This window comes from Ornithodoros turicata, chromosome 1, assembly GCF_037126465.1.
Source record: "Ornithodoros turicata isolate Travis chromosome 1, ASM3712646v1, whole genome shotgun sequence".
Taxonomy (NCBI): domain Eukaryota; kingdom Metazoa; phylum Arthropoda; class Arachnida; order Ixodida; family Argasidae; genus Ornithodoros; species Ornithodoros turicata.
In genome coordinates, this window is record NC_088201.1 from 178301022 (window position 1) to 178317226 (window position 16205).

At 49.4% G+C, this 16205-nt stretch overlaps 1 protein-coding gene across 1 annotated transcript; it reads left to right on the forward strand.

The window, feature by feature from the left end:
- The first annotated feature begins 10355 nt into the window (after positions 1-10355).
- LOC135390994 (uncharacterized) lies at positions 10356-12156 on the forward strand. The gene is made up of 2 exons (XM_064621043.1): positions 10356-10575; positions 11267-12156. The coding sequence occupies exons 1-2, from the start codon at positions 10356-10358 to the stop codon at positions 12154-12156; spliced, it is 1110 nt and encodes a 369-aa protein (XP_064477113.1).
- The last annotated feature ends 4049 nt before the right edge of the window (positions 12157-16205 follow it).

Below are 16205 nucleotides of genomic sequence, written 5' to 3' on the forward strand. Positions count from 1 at the left end.
ATTGTGCGCCTACAGGGAGTAAGATGCAAAGTGTTCGAATTGTTGGACATAAAACGAAAACGATCTGGGCATGTTGCACTCCTCCGCAGGCAATTCAAGGTGTAACTCAACCGCTTACGCGTGTTGCACCTGTGTAGTGCTACTTTGTGTCCAAAGTAACTAAGTAAGTCAGTAAGTAAGTAACTCTGTAACTGCGAGTTACATTTCAGCAGAAGAACTTCATTATTAACCTAGTTATATTTTTCACACCGTAACTTAACTGCTAACGAGTTCTCCTGGACGGGTAACTTCTCGATCTATGCAAAAAACCCTGAAATGAGCACATACTTGGAGATATGGATGTCCAATCTTTGGTACGTGCGTGATTTAAATCCAGAAACTTCTCCAGTGCAGCAACAACATCCCTTTGACTCCTCTCGACCGGAAAGTGGTCTATCTGGCCACAGGGACGGGCATAAATAAGTTTGAGTATTTAAATATAAATACAAAATACTTTGTTCAAATAGGTATTTAAATACTCTGCAACAATACTTTTCAATACGAGTATTTAGATACAAAATATAAATACAGTATTTAAATACCATAAATACTGTGAGGAAGATGTCATCTGGAATTAGAGAAATAATGATGATCATAACTAAACAGCAAGGAACAACAGCATTTATTATGAGAAATTGATGTTCTAAGGCTGGAGCACATGCATAGAAAGAACAAATACATACAAAGCCTCAAGTGCCTAAGCAATTAATGATGAAAGATGGAAGTCACTGAAAAGGTTAGCCAGCTGTAGGACTTGGACCCACATCTTCTGGGTTACCGGTCCAGGGCTCTACCAATTGGGCTAAGCTAACACATCTCCCCAGCGAGTTCCAAGGGCGCGTCATCTGAATGGACAAACCAGCCACTCTCTCTCACTCATCCCCCTTTCACTCTTACATTTTTCTCACTCATACACACATTCATACGACGGGATCGACGCAAGCGTCATCTGTTGAACATGAGACAATTGCCAATACAAACAAGAACCAGTACTATATGCAGCCTACAAGGGGGACAGGGGAGCGCATACTCTTCCAGGCACGAACGGTCTCCCTCCTAACAAACCACCGAAAAAGCCTACTTTTTGAGGGTATCGACCCAAGATGCCCATTGTGCACATCAGCTCTCGAGACGAATTCAAACTTCGCACGGAAACTGAATCATGACCAGAATTCAAGGACACGACCAGTGGACACGACGCACAGAAAGCCAGTTTCGTATAGGATGGCAGATAACCGTGCAACAAAGCCAACTTGACAGATTTGTACGAAGATATCTGAGGAAGAAAAAAAAATGAGGAAGGGCGAGGAGGAGAGATAAGAAAGAAAATTTTAACGACATCTGCACGGTAAAAACACCCTGGGCACGCGGAGCACGCCCAAGGGATCGTGCTGAGGGTAGTAAAAAAATGCAGTGCGTGGTTCAGAAATGGAAACATGCATCAAGCCTTTTGTGTTGATTGACTGAGCACGATCCCTTGTGCGTGCTCCGCGTGCACTCGCTGTTATTACCGCGCATATGACGTTAAAAGTTCTCTCTCTTTTCGGGTGTAGTTCCGTGTACGGGCTTATGGCTTTTTCTGATTAGCCGCCCAAGGGAAAAAGCGTGCTTGGCCCGTGGTCGGCTGAGAGGGGCTGGCCAACTAAACCAACCTTGGCCCAAGCTAAGACAACATGGTTGGGCCGAGCTTGGGGATTGACAATGGCCTGAGACTGGCCATCCATTGGCCACCAGTATAGGGCCAACCTTCCTGGCCAACCTGGCCAACGCTGACCCATATATGGCCCTATCACGGCTCAGTGAGAAATTTTGCATGACAACGCTGCTTTCCAGCGGGAAAAGCAATATTGGCGAAACGCTGGGCCGACGTCTGCTTCCAACCTAAAAGTTGTCGGGTCCAGCTTGCAAAAAAAGCTTGTGCCAAAGTTGGGGATTGACAATGGCCTCACTCGGGCCGACTTAGCCGGCACAAGCTCGGGCCAATGTAGGGCCGATGTCTGGCCAATAAGGAACCAAGCTTGGGTACTGATTGATTGACCAAGTTGGGTACTGAAACATGGGCCCTTGAATGGCCCATGAAACACACCTGTGCATGGGCCAACCACAGCCCGTTGGAAAAAAATGCATGACCGAACTCACTCAATTCTCTCCTGGGGTAGGGTAACAGCGTAGGGGGAGAATCGTAAGAGCTCGCAATATGCCCGAGATCACTAGAATCAAACAGGTCAGTATAAAGAAAAGAAATTGTATTTCTTTCCTGAGGAAGAACAGCAGATACTATACATAGGTTTGTCTTGCGAGCTTCCACAGTCAAAATGAAGGGTGAAGTGTCTAAGTTTAATATGATGCGTGCACAAACAACACTGAAATGAGGAATTGCTTGTCGTATTAGCTCACCATGAAGATAATGTCTCTGTTTCTTACTGCTTTTGGTTTGAGACAATCACTGGGCCAGTCGAAAGTTGAACTTATGCAGTGCTACACCATTCGGCGTTTCCTGTCCCCGAGGCAACATATACCGAGATTGAACCAAGCTTGGCAAGAGCTTGGCTGGCCAACCGAGCCGTGCTTGGTTATAGTGCTTGGCCAACGAGCTCGTTTCTTGCTACATATCTGCCCTGGCCGACGGCTTGCCAAACCTCGCTCTGCCTATCACAATGCAACATATAGAGGACGTTAGAGGACCCTTTCTCTTTTTTCATATGGCGTATACGTATACCCATGTGGAAATTGTCGACTGCCAACCATCGGCCAGTGGTCGGTTTTTGGTAGGCTAGTGACTTAGTCGGCCACTGCACATTGGACCAACGTATTGGCCTGATGTCGCTCACAGTGGTGGTTGGCGAACGACGTTGGGCCGCGAACTTTGTGCGACGTGTTGTGGGCGTGGTATTGAGAGGTTGGTATAATAGAGCGACCAATGTCGGCTCTGCACTGTAAACAAACTCGAAAACAATGCAGCTGAAGAAAAGACGCTTGGACGGTTGGCAAAACGTCGGATGACAGGTGGCCAACGACTCTTTCGGCCAGCCAACGTTGGCGCAATGTTGCATACTGATAGGCAGAGAGAGGTATGGCAAGCAGTTGGCCAGGGGGCAGACCTGTACAAGGAAACGAGCTCGTTGGCCAAGCACTTGCCAAGCAGGGCTAGGTTGGCCAGCCAAGCTCTTGCCAAGGCTGGTTCAATCTCGGTATGTTGCCTTGGGGAGGAGGAAACGCGGAATGGTGAAGCACTGCGTAAGTTCGACTTTCGATCGGCTTAGTGATTGTCTCAAACCAAAAGCAGTAAGAAACGGAGACATTATCTTCAGGGTGAGCTAATACGACAATCAATTCCTCACTACAGCGTTGTTTGTCTACGCGTAGAATTAAACTTAGACACCTCACCGTCTCACACGCGAACAGGACTCTCGACTTTGTGGAAGCTCGCGAGACAACCTGTCTATAGTATCTGTTCTTCCTCAGGAAAGAAATGTAATTTATTTTCTTTGTGAGTTGTTGGAGTAGTCTCGGGCATATTGCGAGCTTTTATGATTCTCATCTACGCCGTTACTCTAACGCCGCGAGACAATTGAGTATGAATACGAGCGACGCCATAGGACTGCTTTGGCCTAAGTTGGCACAATACAGGCTGGTCGATGCTTGGCAACGTATTGACCGGGATACAGGTATGTATCGAGAAGGAAGCTTTGTTGGCCGATAATGCACCAACCAAGGCCTGGTAAGCCAGCCTAGCTATTGCCAAGATTGGCCTAACCTTTGTTGCTTGGGAATATAGTTTGCCCATCGTTTCTGTTAATCGGTGGGCCGCCATCTAGCCGAGAAAGGGCCGGCTATTGCCCAGACTTGGTTCTACACTGGCCCTGTGTTGGCATGTCTTATAGGTCGGCCTGCTACATCGGCCCAAGGTTAGCAGTATTAAGTCGGGCCGAGTAGCTAATGTCAATCCCCAAGCTTGGCCCAACCCGAGTTCAATGATCAAATTCGGCCCGGCATTTTTCCGACGTTGTTTTCCCCTTTGGGTAATCGTATACCGCTGGTATTTGACGGCCTGTGTGCTCACTATAGAACCACATATTTCGTTCAAATCCACCTAGTAGAATTTTGACACAAAATTCAGATTTAATATTACGGACAAGCCTGTGTCTATGGCCCCATATATCACTAGCTGCGCAGCTCCCGCCATGTTGGGCCAAACAGCTCAATAACAACGGGACCGTACAGCGACATCTGTGGACAGCTACCATCACCACGCCGTTTCGCCGGACGTGGTGCGTTTCGCGCAGGCGACTCTCATGGTGGCTCTGTTGACAGTTCTGTTACCCATTTCCATGGTGTATTAGTGTTCGTCCATTGTTTGAGAGGACATATATCTCACGAAGTATCCCGATTGAATAAAGTTTTCAAAGAAAGTAAAAAAAAAAAAGAGAAACCGGCTACTCCCCGTGACATAACCAATAGAGGGTTGGGATGGGGACATGTAACACTGCTGCGCGACAAATGGGCGATTGCTTCGCACCAGGCATCCCCCTTGTGTTTTCACCGAAGGGTGATTTAGCATCCTTGCAGGCGAGATAGCATTCAGGCACCCTATTTCACAATAACCTCATTTGTGACCATAAACCGTTTAGAGTTTTCTGTGGCGCACAAAATTTGCAGCGTGGGCTTCTTTCGGAATAAGCTCTCAAATGCCGCTGACCATATTAATAGCTTGCCTGCTGCTTTACAGTGCCTGCAAGTAGAGGCTCCGTATCGCAGGGAGAGCGCCCCTTGTTTACAAAAACGTACCTCACCTTTTTCCGGAGCGTGGCGCTCCTGACGCATTCTCACGCTCTCACTTGTAGGCAGGGATCGGAACCGGTATTTTTTGTAGGTCCGCTTCGGGTTGGGGTTTGGGCATATTGGTTCAGTTCGGGTTTAGCTCCGCTGAACCGAAATTATCAGCTTGAACCGGTTCAGGTATATCGGTTCGGTTCGGGTTCGGCTCAGGGAGAACACCCCCTGCACATACACAGACTAAAAAAAAAAAAAAAAAGAGAAGAAGAAGAATTGGTCAGCGGTCGGGACATTTACAGGGATTGGAACCGTTACTTTTTTCGGTCCCGGTTTAACCGGTTCATGGGCAGTAATTTTGCTACATGAAAGCGAGCTTACGCTCCCCGTACACGGTTGAGAAAGGTGTTAGATAACCTTTTCAGGTGAGTCAAAAACAGGTCGGTCAGTGTACAATTACTTCACCTCTGAACCGATTCCCGAACCGATAATCGTATGCATTTTTTTCGGTTCAGTTCCGGTTCGATTCAGGACAAGCAAAAAATTGTTCCGGTTCGGTTCGGGTTCGTCAGAAAATAATTTTTTTCCGGTTTTCGGTTCGGGTTCAGTTCCGGTTCCGATCCCTGCTTGTATAGGTCGGAGCGCGTAAGTGCTGCTCTGAATCTGCTACGCGCGGACGAAGGGGACTCCGGAAAACCAAGGAGACGCATTGGAAACTTCGCTGGGGCCTTCCTATTCTGCACAGGATATCAACAACATCAAAATACCTTTCGGTCCCTGTTTGCTCGAAGCCTTCGTCGCTGCCTTGGAGTCCCAAGAATGGCTGAAATACGGCAAGTACTTTCTGAACCTGGTGAACAACCCGGTTGAGGTTCTACGTGAACGTGAAACGGCTCAGCACTTCCTACGTTTGCGTGCTCACATTCCCGTCACCCGCTCCTCAGGAAAATTCGATACCGCCCTGAAAGCGACTTCTATCGAGTAGCGCAGAGGACACGCCAGACTCTCACTGGGTCCATAGCTAAGGACATTATAGAGCCGGAAGCCCTCTGGTCTCTCCCGGTACCGCCGACTTTCCTAAGCCTTCCGAACCTTCTGGAAAGAAGCGATCAGGTCCCCCCTCAAGTCCTCCGAGCCCATTTTCATGCTCTGGTAGACGAGAAGTTTTCTACGTTTACGGCAGCATATACAGATGGCGCAGATGTCATAACGTCAAGCAACAAGTCCGCCTCAGCATTCGTCATACCATCCGAAGGCGTAGTGCAAGGACGACGCCTTTCACATCCAACCTCCTCAACAGCTGCGGAACTCTATGCCATCCTTTTCTTTCTACAACACATCGCTGCTTTTACCCCGCGGGAATGGGCAGTCTTCACAGACTCAAAATCTGCACTTCAAGCTATTGAAAATTCCGGCATACGAGGTCCATCCGCAACCCTAGTCACAGATGTCTTAGTGGCTTACCACACTGTCTACGCAGCAGGCCACTGGCTAGTTTTCTAGTGGGTTCCAGCCCATTGTGGTGTCGTGGGGTACGAGCAAGCCGACAGCGCCGCAGAAGCAGCACTCTCGTATCGGACACGGACCAGTATTGCTCTGCTGAGAGGAGACCGCCGTTCCATTCTGCGGCGCCTCGTGACACCCCTGGCTTCCCGCCAATGGACAACCGACATTCCCCCCCAACTATGTTGAGCAGAGTTGATCCAACGCTCGCTCTCCGCATGCCACGAAACACCTCTCGTCAAGATGCTGCATTAATCCAATGAAAGCGACCCGATGTGGCCTTTACAGCTCAGTGGTGTTACCTCTTGCGACACGTTGACTCTCCCACCTGCTGCCACTGTGGTGCTCTTGAGGAGCTGGAGCATATTCTTCTTCATTGCCCTCACTACCAACCTTCCCGAACCGCACTCTCCGAGTCTCTTAGTCAGCTGGACTCTCGCCCTTCTCCCTATCGAAATTGCTTGGTCCCTGGCCCAATACAGCCCAGCAACGATCTGCGCTCAAAGCTCTTTTGACAATTCTGGACACCATCGGACTTGGATCGTTATTGTGAAGGGGCTCATTATTTTATTCCCCACATCCCCAGCAGCAATGGGGTAGAGTATCGCCTCTGGCGATGAACCTCCCCACTCTCCATCTCAAAATAAAGTAGTTGTTGTTGTTCGCTGGGGGCACGTATCACGTTCGTGGTCCCGAAAAGCCATTTAGAAGAGGAGGCACCGGATTACGACGACCAGACTACGCCGAGCGCGTTGGATAGAGCTGCTACTTAACAATCCCATCGGCATTCTGCTACTTCTTCCTGGAGCTTGGGCACAACACTCAAACAGCAACAGCGAACACACGAACTCACAAGCTTGTTGAGTTTTGTTGTGGCCGTGCTCAGGCTTTCTTCGTCATGGATCAAGTCCAGCAGCTTGCCCACGTATGTAACGTTCCCTTTCTTCTTGTGCGCAATTTTTTCCTTATATCGCGTGGTTACGGGTATTCGTTGGTGAAGTTCTGATTCATTAATGTACATCACCTCCTGCTTGGGAGAATGGTTTTGCCTGCGTTATACGTAAATAAACAAACAAACAAACAAGCAGATAATATAAATGGAAGGGACGAAAAGAACGGTTTTATCAAATAATCCGTTCAGGAAGGCTTAAAAAATGACCAATGATTCTTCGTTTCATTTGAAAGACAACTAAAATTGTTATTTCACCTTCACAAGGTTGATATTGTTCAATGCGTTATTGACCATGCAAATGAAAGGTGGAATATTTGTTTGGTATACCTCAAAGAGGTATGCTATGTTGATATTTTGCCCTCGTTGCATGCATTATATCTCGCCAGATTATTTGTTTCTATTTTTAGCGTCGGCGTGTTATTACCGAGAGATCTGCCTGCCAGCACGTTGCTCAGGAGAACTCTGCATCCTGGGCCGTCATAGGGGCAAACACAAAGACGGCACAATAGGCGCCCGGATTGTGTTGGAAATTACCAGCGTTTTTTTCTGGCGGCACTTTTTAGAATAAAGTGGTTTTAAAACTATTTTTAAGCGAAAATACTGAAAGAAACCCATAAAGAACCAACGTTCGGATGTAGTTCCGTATCGGGACCACTGGCTTTTTTTAAAGAAAAACGAATAAAAACAAAAATCTAACGCTTTTACGTGAAAGAGGAAGCAATTAGTAACGAAATTCAACAGGAATGTCCCTCGTATATTGCGTAAAACGTATAAAAATTAAATTTTGTCGCCGGTTTCTTGATGGCGATCCGCCATTTTGGCTGAGGACCTTACTGACCTAACCCGAGGCACAGTCTCGACGCCCGCACCGCCTAGTGCCAGCCTGGGGGGGGGGCGGCACCCCCCAGACCCTCCCCAATCTGTAGAACCTAACTTAACCTAACCTCACTAAAGTGAGGTGATTTAGCCCATTTCAACGACCCTACCTTTCGCAAGACGGCAAGTTTCGAATCCGTTAGGCTTAGCATTCCCGTGTTTCTCCCGCGCTAAAAGTGAATCAGATGGGGTTGTTTAAATGCACATAAAAAAACTTCTAGTCCACAGAATTTTATAATTCTTACATTTTTAGATTCAGTTTATGATCTTCTTCCACTTCTATGCAATATTTACTTTCCCAACCGTTTCAGTAACTTTTAAAAACGAGTGGCCCGATACGGAACTACAGGTTCAAGCTTCGTTCTTCGTGCATGTCGTCCACCATCTTGCCTGCGTCTACGCCAACATCTTCTTCTTCTTCTTCTTCTTCCAAGGAGGCGATGGCCGTGAGTCACTAAGGGAGATTGGCCAGGGCAAAAGGGACAAACGATGTTTGTCTATGTCTATGTCTGTGCAGTAATGGTAAGGACTAAGGCCAGGGCGGACCCAAGTAACTTATGGCATATATATGATGTACGATGACTAATACATGAACAGATGGGTGTGCACGTATGTAGGAATATGCGTATGACGACTATACATGGCCAAAAGTATGGCTGTATGAATGTGTGTGTACGTGAAAGTGTATGAGAAGTAGGAAGGAAGTGCCTAGAAGCGGTTGGAGAGCACGATGTACGATACAAGACCCGCTACCACAGCCCTATGACAGAGCACAGTGTGTGATGCTCCGAGAGACAGCACTGACGCCAATGAGAGTGGGGCTCCTAACAAGCGCAAAGGGGTCCAGATATACCTGTGGCGTAATTGGCCAAACTGAGAACAGGTTAGAAAAAAGTGTTCAGTTGTTTTATCCTGGCCACAATGGGAGCAAGCAGGGGACAAAGACCGTCCAGCACGGTGGAGGTAATAAAATTAGCGGTAGCGCCAGGCATCGAGCTCTCGTCACCAAGACTTCTGCCTGCCTGGAGCTGCAGAGGTTAGGGTTCCACGGAAAGACGAGATGTTCATAGGGCTTGCGTGGGGGGGAGGGGGGCAGCTCGAGACAGACTTGTGAGCCGTCTATACCTGGCAACAGAAGTGCGAGCAAGTACTTGGAGGAGAGGAAGTATCTCTCCGGAGAGGACCATTTTAGCGAGGGTGTCAGCAGTTTCGTTAAGGGTGAATCCCCGGTTGCCAGGAATCCACGTGATGATGACGTTGCGAATATGAGGCAGAGCAAGACGCACCAAAATGGACACCAATGACTCTGAGTACGGCAGGAAACCTGATGGCGACGCCAAAGCTGAAATTACGGATAGGGAGTTCGACAGCAAGCGAGCTCGTTCGAAAGCAGGAGGAACCATCCTAAGGGCAAGGGCCATAGCTAAGAACTAGCTGTCAAAGGGTGGGGTAAAGTCAGGGAGGCGAACCGGAAACTGGAAACCAAGTTGGGGGAAAACAAGCCAGCTCCAGCGCGCTCCTCAGAAACCGACGCGTCTGTTGCAACGATCAAGTACTGCGCGTAGCGATTTAGGTGGTCCGTTAATGTCCTCTGTAGAGTGATCAGTGGAAGACGCTTGGCATCCGCATGAAATATCTTGGAGACCTGAACCAAGGGGGCACCCCGGCGAGGACCAAGTACGCACACATCCGCCAAAGAGATCCTCAGTGGCGCGAGGAGCTGTTCGGCGAAAAGCGGCTGCGGTGTGTTCCTACGGTGCCAACGATGTGTTAGCCAAAGCCGACAGTCTCTCATAGTCTCATTATTCCCGAACGCAAACGGGTGTTGGCTTTGCGGGAGGTAGCATAGTAAGAATCCGAAAGCGTTCTTTCAGTGAAGGCAGACGGGCTTCAGAGAGGAGTGCGTCGTTTGCCGTATATTTAGGGAGACCTAAGCAGAGCCGTAAGGCCCGCCTCTCATGCGCCAGTCAGGAAGAGAAGAAAACAGAACACAGCCGAACTCTACACTCTACGCAGCCCTCTCTACACAGCCCTGCGCATACCAGTGCGAGGGCTGCAGCATCGATGAAGTATGCTGAGAGCTTTCGACGCCTTGACGCTTAAGTAGTCGATGTGTTGGGACCAGCACAGAGCCTCATCATATCACACACCCAGGTATTTTAGCTGGCTCACCTGACGGACAGACTGGAGCCCCACCTTGAGATCAATAGAGATGGCCGCATCCAGCGGGAAGACGAGGATAGCAGACTTAGCCACGTTGAGCGACAGATGGACAGAATCTAACCACGTGGACAAGGTGTTCATATGCGTTTGCAGCTTCGCATACAGCTCTGGCAAAGATGGTGCCGAAGCGAAGAACGCGATGTCGTCGGCATACGTCATGGTGAGGACGTCAGGGTCAGAAGGGAGAGAGCTCATGAGAATGTTAAACAGTATGAGGGACAGGACCGAGCCATCGGGGACGCCTATACTCTGGGGGTGTAGTGGTGACGCATCGACAAAGAGCACGCGCCATGCGCATCAGCTGTGCCCCAGCTGATAGAACAGCTGACCGTGCAGTCGTGGCCTAGCCATGACAGAATAAACATGTTCCTACCCGAACTTGGGTACACTCTTACAATTTGGCGACGAGCGAGCAACCATCTTCTGTCGACGACCTTGGAGCATGGCTACCGGTGGAGCTACAGGAGACCAGGTGGAGGGCCGTTTCACTGGTGCTTCTGCTCTTCGTTTTGAGAGGCCGGGAGTCTTCGATTCCGAGAAGGATGAGTGAAAATTTTACTGCATCCGATTCAGAGCAGCCCTGCAAGTAGCTCGCGTCACATCGGAAACCGACAAACGGAGTCTTTTGATTTTTTCTTTGGATGCTGCTGTTTTCAAGCGCCTGTATCACTTTCTTCAACTGAGGAACATTACAGACGTCCCATTTGAGGATTTGGTGACGGCGCTGGATGAGCATTTTGCTCCGAAGAGATTCAAGGAGTTTGAAAGGGCCAAGCTTTTTTTCGTGTCGACAGGAAGAGAACGAACCCGTAAAGGATTTCCTCAATCGCCTTCGTGCAATTGTAGCAGCTTGTGAATACGAGACTTAGACTGACATCCGTTCGTGTTCCCTGCTGACAGCTTTCATAGCCGGTCTTCGAGATCAGCGCATTCGGGCGAAGCTGGTACTGGAGAAAAACCTTACCGTTGACATAGCACTACGACTTGCCGAAAGCAGCCTAGCAGCTGAAGCTGGATCTCGTGACCTGGACATCTCATTCGCTGGAAACGTTGGAAAGGTTTTTCTACCACCAAAACAGAATACAGTTAAGTGCTTTCGTTGTGGGAACCACAACCATGACGCTGGTAACTGTCGGTTCCGCAATGAGTCGTGTCACGAATGTGGCAAGCGAGGGCACATCGCCAGTATGTGCCATCAAAGAGGGCGTACATCGCAGAAGCCAAGGAACAAATCTGCTTCAGCGAGAAAAGTCCAATCTGTCACGATCTCCAATGTCTTCTCCGTGGACGAGAATGACGGAAGATTCATTACATGCCGGATATCGGGCTACAAGGTTTCTCTTCAGGTCGATACAGGGTCCAAAGCAACGCTGTTGAACAAAGCGACTTGGGAAATGCTAGGTATGCCAGAACTTCTGCCAGTGCAGCACCGCCTGCAGTGCTTCGATGAAAAACCGATCAACGTCTTTGGAAGAGCACAACTGGATGTCTGCTGGAAGGAACACAGTTTTAAGTTGGAAGCAATTTTCACGGAAGCTAATGCGATCAACATCATGGGCAGAACTTGGATATCCGCTCTTCTGCTCGACTTGAACAAGCTGTTCGTTTGCGTCACGGAAAGTTCCCCGGTCTTGGGAAGTAGCCTCCAAGAACTGGTGACGAAGTACCCAGCTGTATTCCGAGACGGTCTTGGAAGATGTACAAAAACGAAAGTTCAGAGCTCAAACCTGACAGCCAGCCCAAGTTCTTCAAAGCACGACCAATACCATTCTCTATCCGTACGGCTGTAGAACGCGATCTAGAGCGACAGGTGATTGAAACGTCCTCTTGGGCTACGCCCATCGTCGTTGTCTCCAAGCCAAACGGCGCAGTTTGCGTATGCTCTGATTTCAGCGTGACGGTGAATCTGTAGCTAGACATTGCACAGTACCCTCTTCCGCGTCCAGAAGAGTTGTTTGCTAAGCTGAATGGAGAGGTGATCTTCTCGAAGCTCGATCAGAAGCATACCTTCAGATGGAGCTAGACGGCGATGCAAAGAAGGTAGTAGTCGTCAACCACCCACAAAGGACTTTTTCAATTTCACTGAATGCCTTTTGGCATAGCCTCCGCACCTGCCATATTCCAGAGAACGATGGAGCAAGTTACTGCTGGACTGGACTATGTAGCATGTTACTTGGATGACATCATCGTCACTGGAACTACGTTAGAGCACCATCTTTCCAACCTAGCGAAGGTTATCCAGCGTCTCAGTGATTTTGGTTTCACTTTAAAGAAAGAAAAATGCGCCTTCTTCAAGCAAGAAGTCGAGTACCTGGGCCAAATCGTTTCAAAGGAAGGCTTTCGCCCATCGCCCAAGAAGATTTCAGCTATACTGAATATGCCCGAACCACGTAACGTTTCGGAACTACGAACGCTATTGGGCATGATTCAGCACTATAACCGGTATATACCTGGATTGGCAGACATCTGCTCACCATTTCACGAGTTGCTCCGTAAAGAGTTGTTTCTTGCTACGGACGCAGCATCCGAAGGACTGGGGCAGTCATTTTTCATGGGATCGATGGCAAGGAGCGTCCCATCGCCCGTGCTTCCAGAACGCTCACCTCTGCCGAGAAAAAGTACGCTCAAATTGAGCGAGAAGCGCTTGCCATCATCTTCGGCGTCAAGAAGTTCCATGAGTACTTGTGGGGACGAAGGTTCACTCTGTACACGGACCACAAGCCTTTGACAACCATCTTTGGTCCGTACAAGGGGATACCGGTAACGGCCGCCAATCGTTTACAGAGGTGGGCCCTCATCCTAATGAGTTACTCATACGACATTATCTACAAGCCAACGACAGACATTGGAAATGCTGACGGCTTGTCACGCCTAGCAGTAGGGCCGGATCCGCAATTCGACAGGTTGATCCAGGAGGAAGTCAACGACGTTGATGTTCCGCCGTCTCATCTTGCCGATATCAGTTTCCCTATCTCTTCTGATCAGTGATTTCCCCAGAAATTCACTACTGGGGGGTGCCGAGCTTTCAAGGGGGGGGGGAGGGGTCATGCTTGGTGAAGCTTCCACTTGCGGAATTTTTCTTAGACACGGAAAGAATCGTGGCACAGTGGTGACATATCTTCCCAGCTTTCCCGGTTTATTTGTACATGCTATTACTTTAGAACACAGTACATTTACAGATTCACTGTGAACGGCATTTCAACATTAAGATGCATAATCACACGCCCGACAAAGAAAAGAGATTAGCATCTTGTCAATGAACACCTAGCAACCAACGGTGAAAACCTTATAGAATACCTCGCTTGAGTGAGTTGGGGCAAATGGCTCTTGAGGATCCACATTGAGTTTGCGTACCCGCACGCATTTTTGCTCATATATGCGCGCAATATATGCATTGCACAGTCACTTTCAAATGATTTTGGACAAATGCATGTTACGATCATCTGCGTGACTGTGGTACTACAGCCCAAGTTTGACAGCACAGATGTAATTCGCTGCGCCGGACTCACTACCAGGACGTGTTAGTGGCCGAAGTCGGTGGGGTCACCTGAGAAATTTAAGGGGGGGGGGGTGTAGGGAAATCCCTGCTTCTGATGACATTGCCAAGGAAACAGCTAGGGATCCTCTCTTTTCACGCCTATACCGGTATATTGTGGAAGGATGGCCTTCTCGTGTATCTCCGGATGCTGAACCGTTTGCTGCCCGACAAGCTGAACTCACAGTGCTTACGACTGTATTGTCTGGGGGATGCGAACGGTGATGCCGAAGAAGTTCAGGTCTAAGGTCCTAGATGTCTTGCATTCCGGTCACACCGGCCAGACGAAGATGAAGATGCTTGCCCGGTCTTACGTGTGGTGGCCGAAGATAGACAAGGACATTGAGACCTTATGCCGTAGTTGTGAAGAATGTGCAGAGTTCAGTGAACAAAAGCGGTCTGTTCCTCTCCACCAATGGGAGCCTCCAGCTGGACCATGGGTTCACGTTCATTGTGACTTCGCTGAATTCAAACATCAGCATTTCCTCATCACTATCGACGTCTACAGCAAATGAGGTGGCGTACATGCCGACAACTTCTGCCTCCGCCACCACGTCATCGCTGCAAGACATCTCGTCCGCCAAGGGTTTCCTGAGCAGCTGGTTACAGACAATGGACCCCAATTCACCAACCAGACTTTCAAGGACTTTGTAACAAAGCATGGCATTCAACACGTTCTTATACCGCCTTACCACCCAAAGTCAAACGGACAAGCAGAAAACTTCGTCCGCACGTCTAAGTCCGCCTTGCGGAGGGGAGGAACAACCAAGGACGGAATTCAAAAGTTCCTGACGCAATACCGCGTCACCGCACATGCGACGACAGGCAAATCTCCATCTATGCTCCTCATGGGAAGACAAATCAGAACGGCTATTGACCTCTTGCGACCCGCCTTGGACACACACCGCCTACATGCTGCGACCAGGCAGAAACGGAATGACGACCGGAGTGCGCAGGACAGACTTTTTGAGGTTGGCCAACCAATTTGGGCTGCTGATCCGATGGACAGGCGACACTGGGTTAAGGGATCCATAACCAGTAAAGTGCGCATGGTCATCTACGAGGTCCAATTCGCTGGTGGCCGGCGACGCAGAGTTCATGCCGACCACTTGAAGACTCGCCTGACAGCCGATAGCTCTGAACCGTCTCAGACCCTTCCCTGGCCGGAGCCAGAGACGCCATTGGCACCAGTCCCACCTACACAAGTGCACGGCGACTCTCCCAGACCACCACTGGCACGCTATCCCAAAAGAGACCTGAGACAGCCGTCCCGCTACGTTCCGTCTTGACGGGAGGAATGTAGTGGATGACGCAGCGACAAAGAGCACGCGCCATGCGCATCAGCTGTGCCCCAGCTGATAGAACAGCTGACCGTGCAGTCGTGGCCTAGCCATGACAGAATAAACATGTTCCTGCCCGAACTTGGGTACACTCTTACAGGGGGTACGCTGAGGAGACAAACCGGCCGTCTGAACGGAAAAAAGTACGACCCGAGAGAAAGTTCGCAATCCAAATGAACAGACACGGAGGGGTGGCGGTGTCTGGAAGCCTCTGGAGGAGCACAGCATGTATGACACTGTTGTAGGCTTTGGCGATCTCCAGGGCAAGAAGTGCTGAAAGGTGTCTCCTCTCTCTTGCAAGGAGAATCTGGCTCTCAATGTTCGTATGGGCGAGCCATATCGAGCAATGAGGGCGAAAGCCTGTCGGGTGGGCACCGAGAATGCCACGGGATTCCACATGGGAGAGAAGTCGCCGATTTCTAATACGCTCAACGGTCTTGCAGGGCACAGATGTTAAAGAGATAGGCCTAATATATTGTCTAACTTAAGGCCATTGGAAGGGACTTTCTTAACGATGAGAATGCGCGCCACCTTCCAGGTAGCGGGAATTCATGCATATTGAAGAGACGTATTCACAAGATTCAGTAAAGCCGGCCGATGTTTGGCCCACAGAGATTTCACGGTGGCAGCAGAAATTCCATGGGGTCCAGGGGCTGTTCCGGGCAAGGTCTGCACCACAAATTCCAACTCATCGGCAGACACATCGTGATAGCCCACACAGGAAGAAGGAAGGGCTGATCCGAGCGGCACAGCGTTGAAAAAACGCAATTAGAGACCCTTGGCAATTTCTTCAAGGCGCGCCTTAGAATCCGTGTTCAAGAGGACAGTGAGGTCTGAGGAGATGGCAGACGAAGAGGAGCGAAGCAAGGCAGTATGCCTATGAAGCGCTTTCCTACGATTCGGTGCAGAAAAGAAGGTGTTTCGCACCGACGGCAACGCACCCCAGACTTGCAGTGTTTCGTAA